This window comes from Xyrauchen texanus, chromosome 23 (assembly GCF_025860055.1).
Source record: "Xyrauchen texanus isolate HMW12.3.18 chromosome 23, RBS_HiC_50CHRs, whole genome shotgun sequence".
NCBI classification, from domain to species: Eukaryota; Metazoa; Chordata; class Actinopteri; order Cypriniformes; family Catostomidae; genus Xyrauchen; species Xyrauchen texanus.
This window is the reverse complement of record NC_068298.1, coordinates 16,606,861-16,629,065: the sequence shown is the minus strand read 5'-3', so window position 1 is coordinate 16,629,065 and position 22,205 is coordinate 16,606,861. Positions and strand designations below refer to the sequence as shown.

Here is a 22,205-nt window from a genome sequence, read left to right as displayed (position 1 = left end):
CATTTAGTTTTGAAACTTCTGGTTTAAGCCCCGCCCCACACCCGGTTCTGTTTGAAAACAGATACAGATAATTTTGTCATATGAACAAATACAAATACAGATAATGGCTTCTCTGAACACCACTATTGGATAGTACAATGTGATAAGAATTTGAAGTGCCATATTATCTCAGATAATCGTAGATAATTGTTCTCTCAGATAATCGCAGCTAAATCAAATGATCATAATCAGGTGATGTAAAAATCGCGACAGGCCTATTATTGAATCCTCATGCTTGTGTTTTTAGTTTACATTAAGCGTCTTCCATTGAAATGATATTTGCCATATCTTGGGTTTCACATTTTAAATGTATTGCACTTTTGTGTGTATTTATAATTTTTGCTGGCTAGCTCCATAATGAGGAGTTATGCACTAAAATAAATGCAGTTGCACTTATACCTCATTGACACAAATTACTCAAGTTTACTATGATTATTTGTGAATTTTCATTGAAAATAATACCAAAAATGCAGATAATGGTATCACAATTTTTGAGCAAAGCTGCAACAAATTCATATATTTTGGGGCACAATAATCCTGGTGGGACTGTTTAAAGAATACCATGTCTTAACATGTTACTAGATGTGGGAATCAGCATGGACATGGATACATGATAATATGTCATCAATATATCATGATTCAGTATTGCAATTGTTTGTGATTAGTGTATTGTGATTAAAACATTTTGATGTGTGTGTGTGTGTGTGCGTGCGTGCGCGCGTGCTGTATATACAGTACTGTGCAATAGTTTTAGTTGTGAAAAGTGTTGAATAGTCATTTTCATTTATCAGTTTACAACATAGTAAACATAAAAAAGCTAAATGAATATTTGGTGTGACAAACTGTCTTCAAAACAGCACTAGTTCTCCTAGGTACACCAGGTTTTTCTTGGTTGTTGGCAGATAGGATGTTCCAAGCTTCTTGGAGAACTTGCCACTGTTCTTCTATTTATGTCAGCTGTCCAATTGCTTCTGTCTATTCATAAACCCAGACTGACTCAATGATGTTAAGGTCTGGGCTCTGTGTGGAAATGTGTTGTAGAGCTCCTTGTTCTTCTATTCAATTCTATTTGCAAAGGGAATCTTGCAATCTAAAGTTGATATTTCCTACTGATACACTAAAAGTAGAATAAGTATATAAAATAACCATTTTAAGATGTTTCTGTGAAAAATATAATTTGCATATATATATATATATATATATATATATATATATATATATATATATATATATATACACACACACACACACACAGTATAGGCCTATATATAATAAATCTTTTAGTAACTTTTCATTCATCTACATTGGGCTCCAGTTCTTTCAGCAATTACATTCTTAGCTTGTTTGGATTTGGGTCAAATTTAAATAATCAAGTGTTGGCCAAATGCCTCAGTATTTTTCAACTTTTCACACATTTAAAAAAAAAGAAATATTAATATTAATGTCAAAAATGTAGCTACAATATTGATTCATATAGTGACAATACAAATACAGTATCATGAGGTTAAATATTGCAATACTGAAATATCTATATTTTCCTCCACCCCATAAAATGTCAGCAACTGCCAAGTCAGATGAGCAATCTAATCTGGGCTGTTCTGATCCTGAATGGTTAACATATGCCTATACTATGGGATTTCCTTTGTACTTGAAAAATAAGCTAATATTGTTGTACCATTTTCAAAAAACCTTGGTAATGCTATAGTACTTTTTTAGTACTTTTTTGTTAGTGTGTCTAAATAATGTTTATTTTTTTTAATAGAAATTGTAATCAAGGTATCATATAGGCACAACACATAAACATGTGCATTGCTGTTGATAGAAGTATAATATTCTCATTATTTATAGATGAAATGCTCAAATGTTTGTGTTATACCTTTTATTGTCTTTTATTTTTCCATTTTTATTTCAGGAAACAGCTCTGAGCACACTAAACCTGTTGTTCAGTCATAAAATTTGGCACTGTGAATTGTGATATGAGCACAAGAAACGTGTTTGTGTGTTAATGTGTCTGCGTATGTGTTTATGTGCAGCAGAAACCCAGAAAAGGCCCTCTCTGTCTGAGTGCTGCAACTGCTGCATCTTTTATTGAGCTAGACTGTATTATTTCGATTTATTTTTTGGCTCAGTGCACCATGTGAGTGGGAGCTCGGGAGGAGGAGTGAGAAACCTTACATTAGGCCTAAAAACAGTGCCGGCAACCAGCCGACTGCATGCAGTAATCCCTCTGAACAGTGGTACAGTTATTAGCAATGGGCATCAGTGACCTGTGTAGGTTACTCACTCATCAAATTGTTTTTTGTTTTTTGACAGAAAAAGCAGCCAGCCAGCGCTATCTAAATTCTCAGGGTCAGTTTGCTGTTATGACTGAGAGAGGGAGGGAGAGAAAAGCGTGATAAAAAAAGGGAGAGAGAGAGATGAAGGTCTTTCCATTTTACAGTTTAGTCCTTCTTAATGTTTTTAATGTGTGTGTCTGAGGAGTTTTTAGTGGTGTTTGTTAAGGCAAGCTTCGATATAACTTTTGCTCATATTTAGGGTTAGGGATCCTCTAGGGAGTGGTGGTGGCGTAGTGGGCTAAAGCACTGCACTGCTAAGCAGAAGGTTGCTGGTTCAATCCCCACAGCCATCACCATTGTGTCCTTGAGCATGGCACTTAACTCCAGGTTGCTCTGGGGGGAAATTGTCCCTGTAGTAAGGGCACTGTAAGTCGCTTTGGATAAAAGCGTCTGCCAAATGCATAAATGTAAAATGTAAATGTAAACCCTAAGTTTTGAACTTGGGCTTGTTGAGGAGAGGTGTGCTATTACTTTTGTAAGTGATCAGACTTAAAGGGTATTTCACCCAAAAATGGAAATTCTCTATCATTTTCTCACCTTCATGTCATCCCAGATGTGTATGACTTTCTTTCTTCTGCAAAACACAAATGAAGATTTTTAGGTGAATATCTCAGCTCTGTAGGTCCTCACAATGCAAGTGTATGTTGACCAGAACTCAACAAGGTCCAAAAATGACAAAGTTGGCAAAAAGTTATCCACGTGACTGCAATGGTTAAATCCATATCTTCTGAAGCAATATTATAGGTGTGGTTGAGAAACAGATTCATATTTAAGTCCTTTTATACCATCAATCTGCACCTTTGACCAACCCCAACTATTAGGTGGCTGAATGTGAAAGTGAAAGTGAAAGTGTAGATGTACAGGATTTATATATCAATCTTTTTCTCACCCATACATACAGTATAATATCACTTCAGAAGATAGGGATTTTACAACTGGAGTCTTATGGATTACTTTTATACTGCCTTTTGGGCCTTCAAAGATCTGGTCATCATTCACTTGCATTCTGAGGACCAACAGAGCTGAAATATTTTTTTAAATTCTGTATTTGTGTTCTACTGAAGAAAGAAATCATACACATCTGGAATGGCATGAGGGTGTGTAAATTATTAGATAATTTTCTTTTTAAGATTTGTGCATAACGGGCAATAAAAACTGGTGAAAACAAATCCCATAGAAGGAGGCATATTTAAGAGGCAGGATATCGGAGACTTGTGGTGGGCTCATTTGACCTGGGCCAGTAAGCAACCACCTAAAACACCATAGCAACCACATATTAATGTGCTAAAAATAAAGGCAAGAACACAAACAACTGCAAAGCAATGCCCTGGCAACCACATAAAGCACAATAGCATCGTGGAGGTGAGTTTTGCATAGAACATTTAAAATCTTTTTGGAATTAACTGAGTAAAATGTTTTCAGTGCAGTCAGGTGGCAACATTATTATTGATTTTCTTTTATCAATAAATGTTAGACATATTAAAATAGCTCCAACATTTATTTTCAGAGCCAATGTCATTCCCCCATTGCTCTCTCCTCTGTGCCTCTCTCCACGCCTCCACCTCTCTGCTAATTTATCGACATCCACTAATGGCTGCTAGAGTGTCCTTCCTTTTACCAGCCCCTGATGCATAAGCTTTTGCTATTTATTCATTTACCAATAATCCTATTTGGTTTGCTTGAAAACCTACCAGAGATGCATGAATTAGGTAGTCAGCTAGTCTTTCTAAAAGTAATTCAGGTATTGATGTAACAGTGGTGCTGGCAAAGTCCTTTGTCTGCTAAACTAAATTAGTAAATACTTAAATTGTCATTGGCTACATCTTAATCACATGAATATAAATTGAAAACATATTTTAGGAATTATGATAAGAAAATAGAGACTGTAAAAGACTGTTCCAGGAAGTAAATTTAATGGGTGCATATACTGGAAAACAGGATTTTCTATGTTCTAAAGCTTCCTCCCATTCCACCCAGATCATTTATGGAAACTAAGCAAAAATGGGTCATTCAGAAATTGTCATAATATAGTTTCGGTCATGACAACTCTTGGAAAGATTTAGCATATTAATGAGTGTATGACATATTGTCAGGTTTTTGATATTGATGGACGAGATCTGCTACACTGCTGCTGCTACTGCTGTAGCAAAGCAAGTACGAAGACATGCTACTGCTAGAACATACACACTGTGTTAGTGTGTAGACATACTGCTGCAGCACAGTTAGTCAAAGCACAGACATGCTGCATTAAACATTTATGACATGCTGCTGCACATTTAGACATACATCCCCATGTATTACATCTAAACTGGTGGTGCTAGGGAGGAGGGGGTTTCAGAGAAAATCTTTGCAGCGCACTGCAGTGAAAACAGCCTATTGGCAAAACTGAGTAATTTAAATGTTAGATAAAGAGAGTGTACACAAGTTGATTGGCTACCCCATAAAATGTCAACATCAGCTTACACCATCCGAGCAGACTGGCTTAACATATCACTTGTGAGCTAGCCGATTGGTTTGGAAAACACGTTCAAAGAACCTATCAGCTTGTGCCATGTTTCATGAAAAAAAAATATTTTGTCATTAAATATGGTCATAGTGACTGTTTTACTGGAAACAGTAGAAAATTACAGTGTTACGGTAATGATAATAATCATTGAAAACAATGCGAATAGCAAATGAAAAAACTTTTGGGTGCATCACGGTAATCTGAATTAGGGGGTAAAATGAGCTTAATGGTACGTTCACGTCATGTTTTGAGAAACAGTAATTACGAGATTCCAACTTAAAGCCTTCACATCTTCGAATATCTCTTAATTACATGTTGTAAACACAGAATTATATGAAAGTCGTGACGTCATTTAAAAATGTTATTATTCTGTCGTTACCTGGTGTGTTTTCTTTGTTTTTAAACATTGCAACAACATAAAGACGTGAATTAATGTAATGATCAAAATTTTGCGATTATCAACAATAAAGCCGTTTTTGCGTAATGAGTGTTTTCATAGAAACAAATAACTTCTGAACAGCTCGGAGTAGAAGCTCTCTGATATCGTAAGTTGAGTAATTCCGCCATGTTGTGAACGCAGCATGAGTGTTCTGAAAATAATATCACAATGCAAAAAAATCTTAGAATATGACAGTAATGGTCATAAATGTAGGCTTAATTTTTTTATGCAAAATATAATTTCTTCCTTTTTTTATTTTTTGGTATATTATTTATTTGAGGGGTTAAGACACCAAATGCGTTTTATCATTCGTCTACAGTGTTTTTAATAGTTTTTCTGTGTAAACATGCACTAGATGGTTTGGGCGTCTTGCGGAGTGGCATCGCCTTATTTGAACACTGTCAATTTGAAAATAACGTTTAAACAAACGTCTCGAGACACCTGAATTCTATTCTATTCATTGTGCTCTCTAGCTTTGAAGATTTTGTTTTGTTTTTCTCTCACTCTAGTTTTCTACCTCCCTCTCCCTTTCTGCCTCTCCCTCTCTGGCCAGTCAGTCATGAAGAGACAGTATGAGACAAAACTTACTCGCAATTGCCATGTGTGTTACCATGACTACGCAGAGGAGATCCCTGACCTAGTCCGTCCTTCATGACATGACTTACAGCTTTTCATTTCTTCTTCCTTCTCTGCTCATTGGGACTCTGTCAGAGCCCTCAGCACATTTCCCTCATCTCTCTCTGGTGACAGCCTGTGTTTTCTGTTCCTGTGTGCTATTTATATGAGCTGCGTGTTCTTTGTGTCTTCCAGAAAGTTAAAGCTTGACTGTGAGGCTGGTTCTCATGTGTGTTTTGGTAGGATCACCTGTCTGCTCCTCTGAGACGGCCTGTTCATTACACACACACTGCCACAACATACACCGCTGATGCAACTGCTCTCAATCACAGTGTGGGAGACATACAAGTTTCACGACACACAGTTAACATTGTGGCGCAAAGCTGTGGCTATGTATCCAACTACATGTGTGATTATGAGAGCAAAAAGCATGCACCAGCTGAACAATTGCCATTTAGATGAATGGGAGTGCCAGCTGTCTCCAAATATTAAAGACCTCTTTGGTTGCATTAGGTTTTGTATGTAGCTGCATGTGTGGGACTTGCATTGAATGGTGCAGGTGTAGGACGGAGTAACATCTCCTTGTCACCACAGCACAAATCGATTACGCTGTCCCTTCGTGCTGATACTCCAGACACCCACTTTCATCTCCATTAAGTGCATCTTATCACACTGGCAGGCTAAGAGACACCCCCATGCTCTCTCGCTTCTGAATTTGTTAGGACTTCATCACTGTTAAAAGCTGTCCAGAGGCTGCTGAAGACATAGACAAGGATTTAAATTGCTGTAGCTTGTGGACATCTAAGCATCTCATTTTTATGAGATCATTAACTGTTAACATCCCACACATTCTGCATACTCCATTCGGATTCCATTAGGGTTGCATCTGGATTCCATTCAGTTCAGATTCCTTCATTATTTATATTTAATAATACTTTTTTTCACTATAACAATTCAATTATTTGGTTGTTTTCTTGGATATTTTGCAGAGTTCTTTGAGTCACTCACAGTATCTTTTTGTCCACTTCCGAAAGCTGAAAAATGCTGCTTTCTGAAACTGTAAATGGAGGTAGTAAGGCGACAAGGCATGTCCGAATCCAATACTTGAGTCTCATCCTGACTACTAAGATGCTTTCATCTGGTTAGTTTTTGTAGGCAGCATAGATCCAGTTATGGTGCTTGAGGAGACTGTCTGAACCAGCATCCTCACAAGGTGCCATCATACGTAAATCGCTGCCTGTTAAGTCATTGACTGTCTTCGCAGTGAGCCAGTCTGTCTCTATGTGAAATGCTGCCTATCAATATAAAATTGATGCATGGATTTTTTTTATCTTATATATATTTTTCAATGAGTCAAAAGTTGTTTGAAGACACGCAAGTCTGGCTCACCAGACCAGAACAAGGCTCTATGTCTAGTAAGCTCAGAGGAGGAGAATGGTGCAGGTATGCATGATCTGTAAACATCCCACACATCCCATCATTTCTGCAAATTCTGTTTGGATTCTATCAGGGTTGTGTCAGGATTCCATTCAGATCCCATTCTGTTGGGACCGTTTGTCCCATGCTAAGCGGCTTAGCTTGGTTTGAGTCTTTTTCAGGGTTGCCAAATAACAGATCATTAGATTATTTTAAAGCAATTCAAGTTATTATTGCCTTTGCGTGCCTGCTGACTGAGCAAATTGTAACTCTCCAGGTGTATAGGCAGATGACGTCTGTAAGAACAATGTTTAGTATTAAGATGTGTTTTATGCCTTCCTTACTAAAGAATACATTAAAGATAAAGCATGATTGTGACAGGCGTCATGATTTTACACACCCGGTCCCTTATCAGCCTAATTAAGCCTCTGAGAGGGATAAAGGCCGATTGCAGACGGTGGTGCGATGAGAGCGAGATCGTTTACGGACATGTCTGTTATGTGTGTGTGTTTGTCTCTTGTTTAAGTTAATCATTAAAATATTGTTTATATTGCCAAGCCGGTTCTCGCTTCCTCCTTTCCATTGAAGTGCTTTACAATGATGTTTTGTGGGCACTGAAGTGTATTGCATATGAGTAAACGTCTTAATATTTTTTCAGTGAAGCCTGAATTTCACCATTTGTGATTTAATGGAACAGATCACCCAAAAATTCAATGTTGTCATAATTTTTCACCTTAATGCTGTTTCAAACCTGTATGATTCTTTCTATGAGACTTTTCCATTCAATGAAAGTCAATGTTAACCAGAAAAATGACAAAATGCACCATTGACTATATCATGGATTACTGTTATACTGCTTTAATGTCATTTTTGGAGACATTGACAGACACCATTTATTTTTATTGAATAGCAAAGAATTTTGTGCACATCCTGCAAAACATCTACTTTTGAAAAATGAAAGGGTTGGGAACTGAGAACCACTTCTTATTCAGAAACGGAAAGGTATGATTTTCATGACTTTCAGTTGTATTAACGGTTCTTAAACCTGCATTGTTCTGCCAATGCCGACTAAGATATTACATTACTCTGACAGTGTTTCCTGCAGTGCATTTCTGTGGCACCACTGCCTCTCTACTTAATCTATCGTGCGAAACATACAGCACGACTAATACAATGTTGTACGATGTGTAATGTTGTACTTAAGGCTCCTGCCTTTTAAATCAGTTACAGACTGTTTGTTTTATATGGCAATGTGTCCTTAAATATAGGTCTAAAGATGCTTCTGACCAATCCTGTCTTAGCAACTGTTGCCCTGCTGCCATTACACTGACATGCGATTGCTATTTTCCAATGACAGCCTATGTAAGTAATGTTTGTTTGAGTATTTTTAAGCGGATTTTATCAAAATAATCCAAATAAATTTAAAACACGTTGTTGCAAGGTTATTTGTAATAGTGACACGAGTTACCCAGAGAGGATACTCACAGTGTTTTTCTTTCTTTTATATAATAATCTTTAAATAAATCTGGAGATGAGCATGTTATGGATTAAACTGTGTCAGCTCTCATTCCCAAATTAACATATAACATCTACAACGACACCTAAATTTGCTCCAATGTAAATTAAAGATATGAACTGAACGTTAATTCATTTATGTGTTGATTCAAGTCATAATAAATGCATCAGTAAATAAGCAGTTGGGTTATGTGATGTTATAAACAGCTCTGTTCTCTTATGCTTATGTTATTAGATGTGTAATTGCTATTTAATGAAGTTACTGTAAAAATAGTCTCCACAGTTTTTAATCAAATTACTGTGTAAATTTACAAAAAACTTCATATAAATATGCATTACTTTGTCACTCTTCATACAAGCCCACGTAATAATATTATCCATTCCGTTTATGAGAATATTTTGCCAGAAATCGCATCCTTCACAACAGTCTCCTATTCATTCCAATGGGGAGTTCTGCAGAACTTGTCAGAGCGAGCAACTGTAACCAAGGGGGCGGAGCTTAGTAAATGGTCAGTTATTGGATCGTATTTATGTCTCTAAAATGCCTTTAAAAGTAATTTAAAAGATCTCATCATTTGACGACTGGCTGTTGAGGGCAATAAGTGCATTGTGAATTGTTAAATTCCTTACAATTCTTTTTCCCAGTGAAAGAAAATCATTCATGTTCGGAAAGACATGATAGTGAGTAAATTATGGCAATATTTAATTAAAATATTTTTTTGTGTGAACAAATCCTTATAACAGGTGTTAGATCTAGTGTCGATAATCATATTATAGATAACAAATGGAAAATAGGAAAAGACACAATATTCATCCAAAGACGGTCTGCATAGTATGTGAGTGTAGGAACGAGGGAGCGTGATCTCTCTCTCTGCAAAATTATTGTGGTGTCTTTCGCATTCCAGAATTAATTACATTACTGCGTAGGTTCATTGAGCTTGTCTCGCTGTTAATCGACCCACTCGTGATCGTAAGGTGTGTGTATTTGTCCATGCCCGTTGCTTTGCAGTCAACATGTTGCTTGGCCAGCTGGATGACAAGCATCGCAGTTATTGTATAAGACTGACTCAGATGTATGAGCGTGTAAAACAAGTCACAAGGGTTGTATAGCTCTATAATGTTTCTGTCAGCATCACAGACAAGAAGAATGCTGAAAAGCTGTGAATCCCTCTACGCAGGGACATTTCTTCTAACCATCTGATATTCAGACTATTGCATTAAGATTTTTTAGCACTCCTGATATTATGCTGTTTTTCTTTCGTTTAATAGGTTTTGGAAGCTTTCTATTGTTGTAGCCAGTTGGAATCACTGCAGTGATATATCTAGGGATTCACATTTAATTTATCCTCTCAATCTCGCTGTCATGTGGTCTCAGATCCTTCAGTAGCAATTCGGTGCAATTCATACCCCCTCTTCCTTTTCAACCTCTAAGGGCCGCTGTACACGTGATAATTGCAAGTACCTTCATCCTCCACCTCATTTGAAGACGCAGCTGGAGATAAACGGCAGGAACAACCTGATCCAGCAGAAGACCGCAGCCGCTATGCTGGCCCAGCAGATGCAGTTCATGCTGCCTGGAGCTCAGCTGCAGCCCATAGTGAGAGCACATTCTCAGAACCAATAGAGCTGTTTAGTTTGTAGTTGTACAGCCTGAAAAAGAATTCCCATTATCGGGTTTTCGGAATTTCCAATAGGTTATTAGAATAGAGGTTTTCGATTTATGAGTAAAATAAGGTCTGTGGTTAACCGACTTATATATTATATTATATAATAATATTATATATTCTGTCTACAACATAAATTTCACACAGTCATACCTCAAATTAGAATTATAGGGTTGCAAAATAATGCTTGACAATCTGTCCTTATTTTGTAACTTGTTGGCACACCGCGGCATCAGAATTCATGTTTGAGGACTGACTGTGCATATTATGATATAAAACAAAATATGAAAGTCTTATCAAGTATTGTTAATCACAGACCTTATTTTACTCATAAATCAAAAACCACTTTTCTAAAAAACTATTGGAAATTCATGATGAATTTAAACCTTGTGTTTTGCCCTTAAAATTGACTTCATCATAACTGAACAGCTAAATAACCTTTGGATTATCACTGTTTCTCTTGGCATTGAAATGTTGGATTATTATCACTTTTGTTCCCTTTTCTGTTTCTCTTATCCAGACCTCTTACCCAGTAACTCATTCCTTGGCCAGCAGTCCGACCATGGCGTTCAGCCCATACCTGAGTCACATGAGTCCAGGCATCAGCCTCATGCCCGAGCTTCTGCCCAGCGCCCCCGTGCTGGTCCCGGGGAGCCCCACCGGCATCACCATGGGCAACGGAAACTCAACGCAGAAACATGTTCGCACAGACAAGCTTGAGGTATTAAACAGTGGAAAAACCTGCTCTTGTATGCATGCATGATTATTGCTATTCCTTATTCTTAGGTTAGAGATCGGAACAAACCAAAAAATGACGATTCGGACGTAATTTACTCACCCTCATGTTGTTTCGAACTTGTATGGCTTTCTTTCTTTGGTGGAACACGAAAGGTGTGTAAACTAAATGCCTGTTTCTGCTGTCCTGCTATTAGGTGTGTCGGGAGTTCCAGCGAGGAAATTGCACACGCGGGGAGAACGACTGTCGCTACGCCCACCCTATGGAAGCCTCCATGGTGGATGGCAGTGAGAACTCCGTCATTGTATGCATGGATTACATCAAGGGCCGCTGCACCCGTGACAAGTGCAAGTACTTTCACCCTCCTGCTCACTTACAAGCCCGGATAAAGGCAGCACAGCATCAAGCCAGTCAGAATGCTGCTGCCATGGTAAGTCACAGGATAGTCCATGCATGGTCCCTTTACAATGACATCGCAAACACAAAATATTTTTTCTCCCGTATTCTCCCCAATTCGGAATGGCCAATTCCCCCATTTTGGAATGTCCAATTCCCAAAGTCCTCGTGGTGGCATAGTGACTCGCCTCAATCCGTGTGGTTGAGGATGAATCTCATTTGCCTCCGCATCTGAGACCGTCAATCTGTGCATCGTATCACATGGCTTGTTAAGCGTGTTAACAAGCATCCACACACAACTCACCATGCACCCCACCGAGAACGTGAACCACATTATAGCGACCACGAGGAGGTTAACTCAACGTGACTCTACCCTCCCTAGCAACTGGGCCAATTTGGTTGCTTAGGAGACCTGGCTGGAGTCACTCAGCACACCCTGGATTCGAACTTGTGACTCCAGGGATGGTAGACAGCATCTTTACTCGCTGGCTACCCAGGCCCCCGCAAACACTAATTCTAATAATTATGACAAGTAAAGCACACATCACTTCTTTGACCCACCTGTCCATGTGTATAAGTACAGGATATGACAAAAAATACCCTAAATATGATCATTGTGAGGCAGTGAAATGTGGAATAGTATAATTTTAAAGTTAAACTTAATTTCAGTAACTGCTCTATTAAATGAATTAGCTAGTTGATGTGAAGATCTTGATGAATGAATGCAGTCCCATGACATTCTAAGAATAACTGTAAGATATTTGGAACTCTAGGGGCATTCTTTGCTGCAATAAGTGCATAGTAATAATGTAACATATTGTGTCATGACTTGACTTGTATAATGTTAAAATGAGAGCTCACCACAAAAATTACAATTCTGTCATCATTTACCCAACCTTGTGTCTATGGATGCGTAAAACCCCTTCATTTGAACAATCAAGATATCAATTCTTATAAGATCAATCTTTTACTCAATGCTCAACCCTCCACTAAAATGTGAGGAAATCACTTGCATAACCAAATTACACGCTATGCAACTAAAATGTATATATTTGGCAACTGGCTGTAAAAAAAAATTATTTCACTCACAAGTGATTGTGGAGTATAGTAGTGAATTATTCAGCAGCAAGAACCTTTCATTGTGTGTTGAGACTAAAATTGTTCCATGTAATGTGTCCAAAGATGATAGAAATTCGACCCATTTGTTATTGAATAATGCCTCTTTCAATACCATTTCTGTTCTCTACTATCAGAAACAACAAAAAGTAAACATTTAATTCTAATCATCTATAGTACAGATAAGATAAAGCCATTTGACTTTCTCTTGTTATATGTGCTCATTTACAGATGCTCTTTAGTTTTGTTAAAGAGACAGTACCGGTTTTAGCACGTGTTCAACAAATTCATGTAAATACTTGAAAATGGGACAAATTATGCTATTAAACAGTAAATGTGACAAAAAATTCTATATTAAATATAATGTTATTTATTGATTGAATACATGGATTTGTTCATTTTTAAAAAGCCAAAATGTGACCAAAATGCCAAAAACTAATAAAATATAATTAGTAAAATGTATATTTTCATAATATACTTAGTTAGAAGGACTCCGGTATAACTAAGCATTAGCTGGAAAATATTTTCTTTCATATGTAAGCAGAAAGGACATTAAAATTCGATATCGAATCGAAATCTGAATCAAATCAAGAGCTTGTAAATCTGAATCGTATCAATACCCAGCCCAACTCATGTGACTCCAAATCCATATGCTGTTATTGTTCCAGTGGAAGACAAAAGGAGAATCTTTAAGCAGCTCTTGCCATACAATGACAGTTCATAGTGACCTGGTGCTCTAAGGGTACTTTCACATTAGCACTTGTGCGCACCCAAAGTTCAGTTCGTTTGGATTATGTGAACGATGTTTTCCGAATTCAGATGCAGTCCGCTTGTACAGGTGGTCTGGGGTACGGTTCATGGGAACTCCGGTGTGGTTCGCTGCTAATATGAATGCAGTCGTACCAAATCGAGGAAGTGAACTATTGATGACGTATAATTTGCGTCTGTTCAAGCAATTATAATGGTTTAATGAATTTCTCATACCAGCTTGTGTCAAAATAAATCACCTTCAGAGAGCAGCTCACATTCTTCAGATCTCCATCCAACATCACAATGCTCATGGTAGACAAACACTAACACTCATCGAATCAATCCACATTCAATGCATCTATGGCAGACAAACATACAGTAAGTGTTGTTCTGTGCGTGTAAAATTTTGATGATAATTCTACAGAGACGAATACTTCAATAACACAGTGAAGCTAATGTCTTCTTGAGTTGTAAACTTGTTACAGTGGTAAACAGCCCCCGCTTGCAATCGGACCGCAGTTCGGACCCAAACAATATGAGTTGAAAATAAACCAGCAAGGGAAGGGTAGAGGAAACGAACTCTGGTTCAGACCAAGCAATCAAACTGTGTGAAAACACCCTAAAAGCTCCAAAAAGGACAACAATTATAAAAGCTTTCCATATCACTTGTGCGCTATATTCAAGTTCTTCTGGAGCCATATGATTGTTTTATTTATGAAGAATACATCTCAGTTTACGTCATTATTCACTGATATGTAACCCAAATTCAAAAATGACACGTCACTTTCGGTTACTAAACGCACATCAATGACATAGTTGCAGCATTTTTAAATATGGACGCAATAGATGCAAGCTTCGCTAAGGTGAAGATTTTCATTGAAGAACTATTTACATTTAAATAGTTCTCATCTACAGTAATTAATGCAAAAGGGGCCCAAACCAAGTACTGAGTACATATGCATGATTATACTTTTCAGAGGGCTGACATTTCTGTATTTAAAATCCTTTTTTTTTATTGATTTCATGTAATATTCTAATTTTCTGAGATTCTGAATTTGGGGTTTTCATAAGCTGTAAGCCATAATCATAAAAATTATATCAAATAAAGGCTTGAAATATCTTACTTTGCTTGTAATGAGTCTATATAATATATTAGTTTCACCTTTTAAGTTGAATTACTGAAATTAATGAACTTTTGCACGATATTGTAATTTTTCGGGTTTCACCTGTATTTGTAAATAGTCTGTTTCTCAATAAAATATATCATACGGCTTTAGAAGATTTGGAATATGGAACAGCTCGTCATATGGACTGCCTTTAGGATGCTTTATTGGTGGTTTTTATTGTCTTGTATAGTGTTTGATTGCCGCTGGTCACAATTAATCTGTGTAATCTTTCTTTAAAAAATGTATACTGTGTGTTCCAGGGAAAAAATAACTATGGTTTTGGAGTAATATGAAGGTGAGTAAATAATGACAGAATTTTCACTTTGGGTGAACTATCCCTGTAAAGAAGTCAATGGAAAGGAGGAGGCGAGAACCGGCTTTTCAATATAAATAATGGTTTAATTTCAAACTCAAACAAAAGACAAACACACACATGACGGACATGTCCGTAAACTATCTCTCTTCTCCCGAACAATCCTCCGCAGTTGGCCTTTATCCCTCTCGGAGGCTTGATTAGCCTGATAAGGGACTGGCTGTGTATGATCATGAACCGGCCCCGCCCTCCGCCCTGCCACATTCCTCCCTTGTTCTCTCAGGCAGGGGAGCCCCCGGCATGACGTACACTCCCCCCCCCTTTCCCTGGGGAGGGGCGTGCCTTTTTGCCCCATCTGCCGGCAGGTCATCCCAATCTACTTGGACGATGGAGGGGACAAGGTGAGGGAAACAGAAATTAAATGGGGGGGTACTTCCTGTAACAGTGTATTACCCCCCCCAAAAACACTGTAAAATTTAAACGAGAGGAAAAAGGCCATGTGAACAAAAATAGGCTTAATTAGCCTGATAAGGGACCGGGTGTGTATAATCACAACCCGGCCCCGCCCTCCGCCCTGCCACAATCCATTTTAAAACATTTCATACTGGGTTATTTTATCAAGCCAGTAGTCATTTTAACCGACAATTTTTCATACATATATTACACAAGGGCATGACGTTAATAGCTCATGACTCGCTCCTTGGGTGGCCTGAATGTTTTGGCCACTATGCCATTTTCAATAATCTCTACTGGTGTCATATGAAGGTTTGTGTATTTATAACTCACTTTCCACACACCTTCAATGTGAGGTTAAGTAGTGTATTAAATATTTAAGATCCCCTGCAGGAGTGTGTGTGTGTGTGTGTGTGTGTGTGTGTGTGTGTGTGTGTGTGTGTGTGTGGGTGTATATTTGTTTCTCTTGTGATATATGAAGACTATGGCACTGTGATCGGCTTCAAACAGGTGCATGAGAAATACTGAGAGAAATTAGATAAGAGTAGAAAAAAAAAAAATAATAATTCCCACGGAAATTTCCACTAGTCTTATACTCAAGCTAACTGCAGTTAATTTGCTTTTGGCACTTTCCATGAACAAGCTACAAAAGGCTTCTTTTTTTTAATTATGTAATTGTTTTCTTTTTAACAAATGGTTAGTGAAAAGAGATGCTTAACTATTAGAAGATGTTGATTGTCAATGTCAGAAGGTTATACTTAATATTAAATGAGCTGTGTTATTTTCCTGTAATTTGTGTAAAAACAGAAAATGGAATTAGATTATTTATTTGTCTTCCTGCCATGCTGAATAGTCAAAATAATGTTACTTCTAGGGTTTCACAATTTTATGGAGTTCAATTTATAATTAAATAATGGTTGCTAACACTTAATATTGCTAACACTTTATTACTAATATTACTAATTAATGTCTTATCATAATATTATTATCATTTGAGATTTTTGTCATTAAATTTAGTTATAATTAAAAATATTTTTTTACTAAAGTGAATTGAATAAAACAGATTGTCAAATTTATGACATTATTGTGATTTTTGAATACAATTGAGAAGGTCAAGATCTGGCCAAAATAAAACATTTTCTTAATTTTATTGCGTTTAAAACTAGCCACTTTTCATGCTATTTTAATTTGATTTTAGAAGTAGTTAGAAATAGTGGGTTTTAATGCCTCTAATGTTTAAAAAAAGTAATAAATAAGTGCACATATTCGAGAAAAGTGCCCTTTAATATTGTGACATCTTTATGAAAGCTCCTTATTGGTCAACACCTCAGTCCTCATCACACAAGTCTTATCATGTAACATTGTTACAAAGGTTTATTTACAGTGTGCAAATATGGAGAGGACCTTATCCAAAAACCTGTTCACCTGCTTCCTGCTGTCAACTGATTTGCTTGAGGCTTTATCATATGTTGCTTTTATTTGACTCCCTCTCAGTTCATGATATCATTCTTTTTGAACACTGCTTGATTGTCTTTACATCCTCACAGCTCTCTTTGTTGTCCCATGAGCTTCTTACCCAGCATTCTCTAACCTCAGCTGCATCTGTTTCTTCACGACTCCTTCTCTTGTTTTGTCCTCTGTCGTGGATTGGTTTCAGGGATTGTGTTAACTGAATATTCTGTCATTTATAGATTTTTTGAAAGATTGATGAGACATTTCAAATGCTGTCCATCATATTGACAGATAAGAAATAAGAAAACCTTTTCAAATAGTGCATCAGTTTTGACTTCACTGTCTCTCACACACACACTCCCGCTGCTATTAAGATGTGTATTAACGGGTGTCATCACCATTAACAGTTGTTAGTGTTAATCACTTTAGCTACTTTCTAGAATTCCTTGGTTTCACCAGACTTGTGCTTGGGGAGTCAAAAATATCATTAATCCTATCCACTGTCATGTACACTAGCCAAAAATTCAAAAAAATTTGAATAATGTACAGATTTTGCTCTTATGGAAAGAAATTGGTACTTTTATTCACCAAAGTGGCATTCAACTGATCACAATGTATAGTCAGGACATTAATAACATGAAAAATTTAAAAAAAAAAATGTACTGGTAACTTAAACTACTTCAAAGATTTCTCATCAAAAAATCCTCCATGTGCAGCAATGCCAGCTTTGCAGATTCTTGGCATTCTAGCTGTCAGTTTGTCCAGATACTCTGGTGACATTTCACCCCACGCGCCATAGATGTGGATGTCTTATCGTGCACTTCTCATGCACCTTACAGTCTAGCTGATCCCACAAAAGCTCAATGAGATTAAGATCCATAACACTCTTTTCCAATTATCTGTTGTCCAATGTCGGTGTTTCTTTGCCCACTCTTTCAAAAGTGGCTTTTTCTTTGCAATTCCTCTGCACCCCTTAGTCTTCTTTTTACTGTTGTACATGAAACTGGTGTTGAGCAGGTAGAATTCAATGAAGCTGTCAACTGAGGACATGTGAGACATCTATTTCTCAAACTGAGAAATAGAGACTCTGATGTACTTATCCTCTTGTTTAGTTGACCTAATATTGACCTTAAGACATGCCAGTCTATTGCATACTGTGGCAACTCAAAAACAAACACAAAGACAATGTGCTTGTCATCTTGTCACCCTGCATGTTCCAGTCAGACAAACACACTGAGGAAGAGATGTGAAGTTCTCATATTTGGTATTTAATCGCAAGTTTTCAGATCGGACGGTTATTTATTTCCTTTTAAATCCACACGTAAGTAAATACGATGTTGTTTTTGACTAACTGCGTATGTTTTTTGCGATCCAGTGACAAAACATTTTGCACCTTGTTTACAACTATATTTAGCCCTGACCATTTGCGATCGTATCATCCGAAATGCATCTTATTACCAGCTGTAAACAGGGTCAAAAATTACTGCCGCCTGAGCTAGGGAATGCTCCGGCGGAAGTCCCGCCCACATTCTTTTCCCCAGTAAGACCCCAAGGAAAAAGGTGGATATCACCCATTCATTTTCTCCAGTACATTCTTTTAATGCATTTCCTTTTTAGAAAATGAAACAAAAAGTTTTTATTTTGTTCTAACATTGCAAAATTCCATATTAAAGGAATAGTGTAAATGAATGTAGTCACTCTCATGCCATCCCAGATGTGTATGACTTTCTTTCTTCTGCAGAACACAAATGAAGATTTTTAGAAGAATATCTCAGCTCTGTAGTTCCTCACAATGCAAGTGAATGGAACTTTTGAAGCTCCAAAAAGCATATAAAGGCATTTTATAAGTAATCCTTACAATTGAAAATAAAGATTTAACCAATGGAGTAGGGATTACTTTTATGCGGCCTTAATCTGCATTTTGGAGATTCAGAGTTCTGGCCACCATTTACTTGCATTGTGTGGACCTATGGGTCTGAGATGTTCTTCTAAAACTCTTTGTTTGTGTTCAGCAGAAGAAAGAAATTCATACACATCTGGGATGGCAGTGACTTCTCTGATTGGTGGATTTTGCTTCAGGATTGTGGGTAGTGTAGTACTTCACCAGGAATTCTGCAATTAAACACTTTTTTTTTTTTTTTAAATGAATCTGAATTCACATTTAATTATGGCTTCTACATAAATATATTACATCGTCCCTCAGTTCACTGAATCTCAGATATCCTCTTTCCTGCTGATCTAAGCAGGATAAGAGCATATCACCCTACTTATCATTATTCAGAAGTACACAAGATAAGGTAGCCATACATAAGCAGAGGCAGATAAAGTTACCAGTTACTGTAATTACCTAATTTTACTTGGCAGAAGATTTTTTTTCTGATCATTATTAATAATAATATTTAACTGTTTATTTAACATTAGTGTGAATAATCATATTGCTGTTGCCACAATTCTATAATACCAATCAGCCACTTGAGTGTTTGGACAACCATTACTCATGATAAAATCACTGTAATCACAGAATGACCCTTACAGACAGTATGTAATACATACATCATTGTTGTGCTCCGCCGTGCTCATCCAACAGGACAGTATCATGCGGTTCGATATCATGTCAAATAAATATGCATCATTAAATCATAGATAATATTCATAACCCATTGCTGACCTTTCCCTCCGTCCTTCATCTTTCTGTTTTCTTCTGACTTCCTGATCACTTCAGGCTTTGCCACCAGGCACCATGCAGCAGCTACCAAAGAGACAGACACTGGAGAAGACAAATGGTGCAGCTGCTGTCTTCAACCCCAGCATGTTCCACTACCAGCAGGTGTTGGCCAGCATGCAGCTGCAGCAGCCAGCGTTCATTCCCGCAGGTGAGCCCACGAAGACAGACTACTGCCCTCTAAACTGCACTATAACTTTGTCCCCATATTCCTGTAATAGTTTGGCTTGCATACATACAGCATTTTAAAGACCAAGTGCCTGGCTAAATGAGGACTTGAACATTTCTGCTTGCCATCTCTCTCCTTGTAAGCCCACTCGCTCTATTTTTCTCTTAGTAGTGCACCTTATGCACATGTCATGTCCCATGAAGCATACAATCCTGTTGTTGTCTCATGCACTGAGCATTATCTGCTCAAGTCTTGATGCTTCAATGCTTTATGTTCACTGTTCGCACATGGTGGCTAGTCTGTTAGCAGATATATTCTTTTTTTAATATTACAGTCTTTCTCTTCCAGTACAACAGACCAAAATATTGTTGACTCATCTTGCTCTACACCGATTTTTGTTCAATAGCTCTCTAGAAAGAGAATGTCCCTCCCACTATTTTCACCAGCAGCCAAGTAGCAAATCATCGTTCACACTCTGACTTAAATAAAGATAATTGGCTATTTTACATAAACTGCCAATAGTCTTATGCTTTTACCTACTTCATTAAGAAATATGTCACATTATGGAAGTTAAATGTACTACAAAACCTTTTAGCACTTGGCGAATCAGCTGACGAGATACAAAAGAGTTTCATCAACACCACAATGGATTGGCATCCAAGTTAACAGCCCCTTCCTTTACCTTTATATTGACATTTCCTATTGGTTCCCTTAGTTGATGTCCATGTCTTCATCTCACCACCATGTTGCCCATAATGACACTCATGGCTCTTTTGTCCATAACTGTGTCACTAACTCTCAAGTTGTATTGTCTTGTACTCACACTGCTTTCTCTGATTCATTCACTCCCCCTTCCCCCCCATCTCTTCCACCCCTCCTTCCTCCTCTGTCTTTCTTCTCCTGGGCTCTTTGTGCATGGTGTTGCAGGCTCCGTATTCTGCATGGGTCCATCTGGAGGCATTGGTAGGTTACTTCCAGGTCTCTCCGGACCAGCGGTTACCTTACAGAAGCATCTAAGATCTGTGGCAGACAGGAGGGTGATCTGTCATGTACATTTCATAATAATATCAGGACAAAATTAGTGGTCAATATTTAAAGGTATAGTACACCCAAAAATGAAAAAATCACCCTCATGTTGCTTCAAACCTATGTTATTTTCTGTGGAACCCTAAAGAAGATGTTTAGCAGAATGTCCAGGTCAGTCTTTTCCGTACAGTGAACGTGAATGTTTACTGTGACTGGCAAGCCCTTAAAACACAATGTAAAAGTACTGTAAAATTAGTCCATACAACTTCTACAATATATTAGGTCTTCTATATACCAGGTCTTCTAAAGAATCACGATTGCTTTGTGTGGGTAAAAACACTATATTTAAGTTGACATAAAAATCTATAGCTCTGGCAAACATGCCAGAAACATGCAAACATGCAGCAAATTTGCCACTCATTATTTTCACATTCAAATGAGCATTGCCATTCATTGCAAAATTATTGTCAGAAGTTTGCAGCCGTTCACCTGCAGTGGTGAACCTGCAACAAACCTTTGGCAATGAAGAACAATTTGCCACTTCTGGCATACATTTCTATGGCAAACCTGTGACAACAATGAAGAGTTTTGCACAAAGATTATTTGCATTTGAAAATAATCAGTGGCAAATTTGCGGCATGGGTTTACCACAGGGGTATGCCAGAATTAAAATCTCATTTGCGCTAGTCTACTCTCATGATGCTTCAAACCCATGTTATTTTCTGTGGAACCCAAATGGAGATGTTTAGCAGAATGTCCAGGCCCCTCTTTTCCATACAATTAAAGTGAATGGTTACTGGTGCTGTCAAGCGGCAAAATGACAAAGGTGATATCAAAGCAGTACATACGACCCATACTCTATATTCCAATTCTTCTGAAGCAATATGATAGCTCTGTGTGATGAAATGAGTAACAGGTGAAGGTTGGGCAAGGTGGAGGCAGGAACCGGCTGAACATTAAGCATAAAGTTTTAATGAGGACTCTGCAACAGCGCATCCCTCCTCCCTCCCGGGTTTCGGCACCACTGTAACAGGTGAAGGTTGGGGAAGAAAGAGGAGGGAACTGGCTAAACAGTAAACATAATGTTTTAATGAGAAGCTCAACTTAAAACAAATGTAAACAAATGCAGACACATATGCAATGCGGTTGCTTGCGTCTCTCTTGTACCGGTGTCTCCGTCTGCCTTTTATCTCGCTCTCCCGCTGATTCAGCCCCAGCCGTGCTCCATCATGACCCGGCCACGCCCTCCTCCTCATCACAAAGTGCTTGAAATGTAAGTGATTTAATTAACATTTTGGCCTCCATTGTTGCTCTCAAATCTCATCTGCACTTGTGCACGTTCAAACATGTCACAGCAGGTTTGAAATCATTCGCTA

General features: G+C 37.8%; 1 protein-coding gene across 4 annotated transcripts in view; it reads left to right on the top strand.

Moving 5' to 3' along the window:
- LOC127663014 (muscleblind-like protein 3) overlaps positions 1-22,205 on the top strand; it is a 57,480-nt gene that overhangs the window by 21,505 nt on the left and 13,770 nt on the right. For all 4 annotated transcript variants that reach the window (XM_052154392.1, XM_052154394.1, XM_052154393.1 and 1 more), the window contains exons 3-6: positions 10,299-10,463; positions 11,051-11,251; positions 11,463-11,696; positions 19,635-19,785. In XM_052154392.1, coding sequence (XP_052010352.1) covers positions 10,299-10,463; positions 11,051-11,251; positions 11,463-11,696; positions 19,635-19,785 — 751 coding nt within the window. The remainder of the gene's footprint in view (positions 1-10,298; positions 10,464-11,050; positions 11,252-11,462; positions 11,697-19,634; positions 19,786-22,205) is intronic.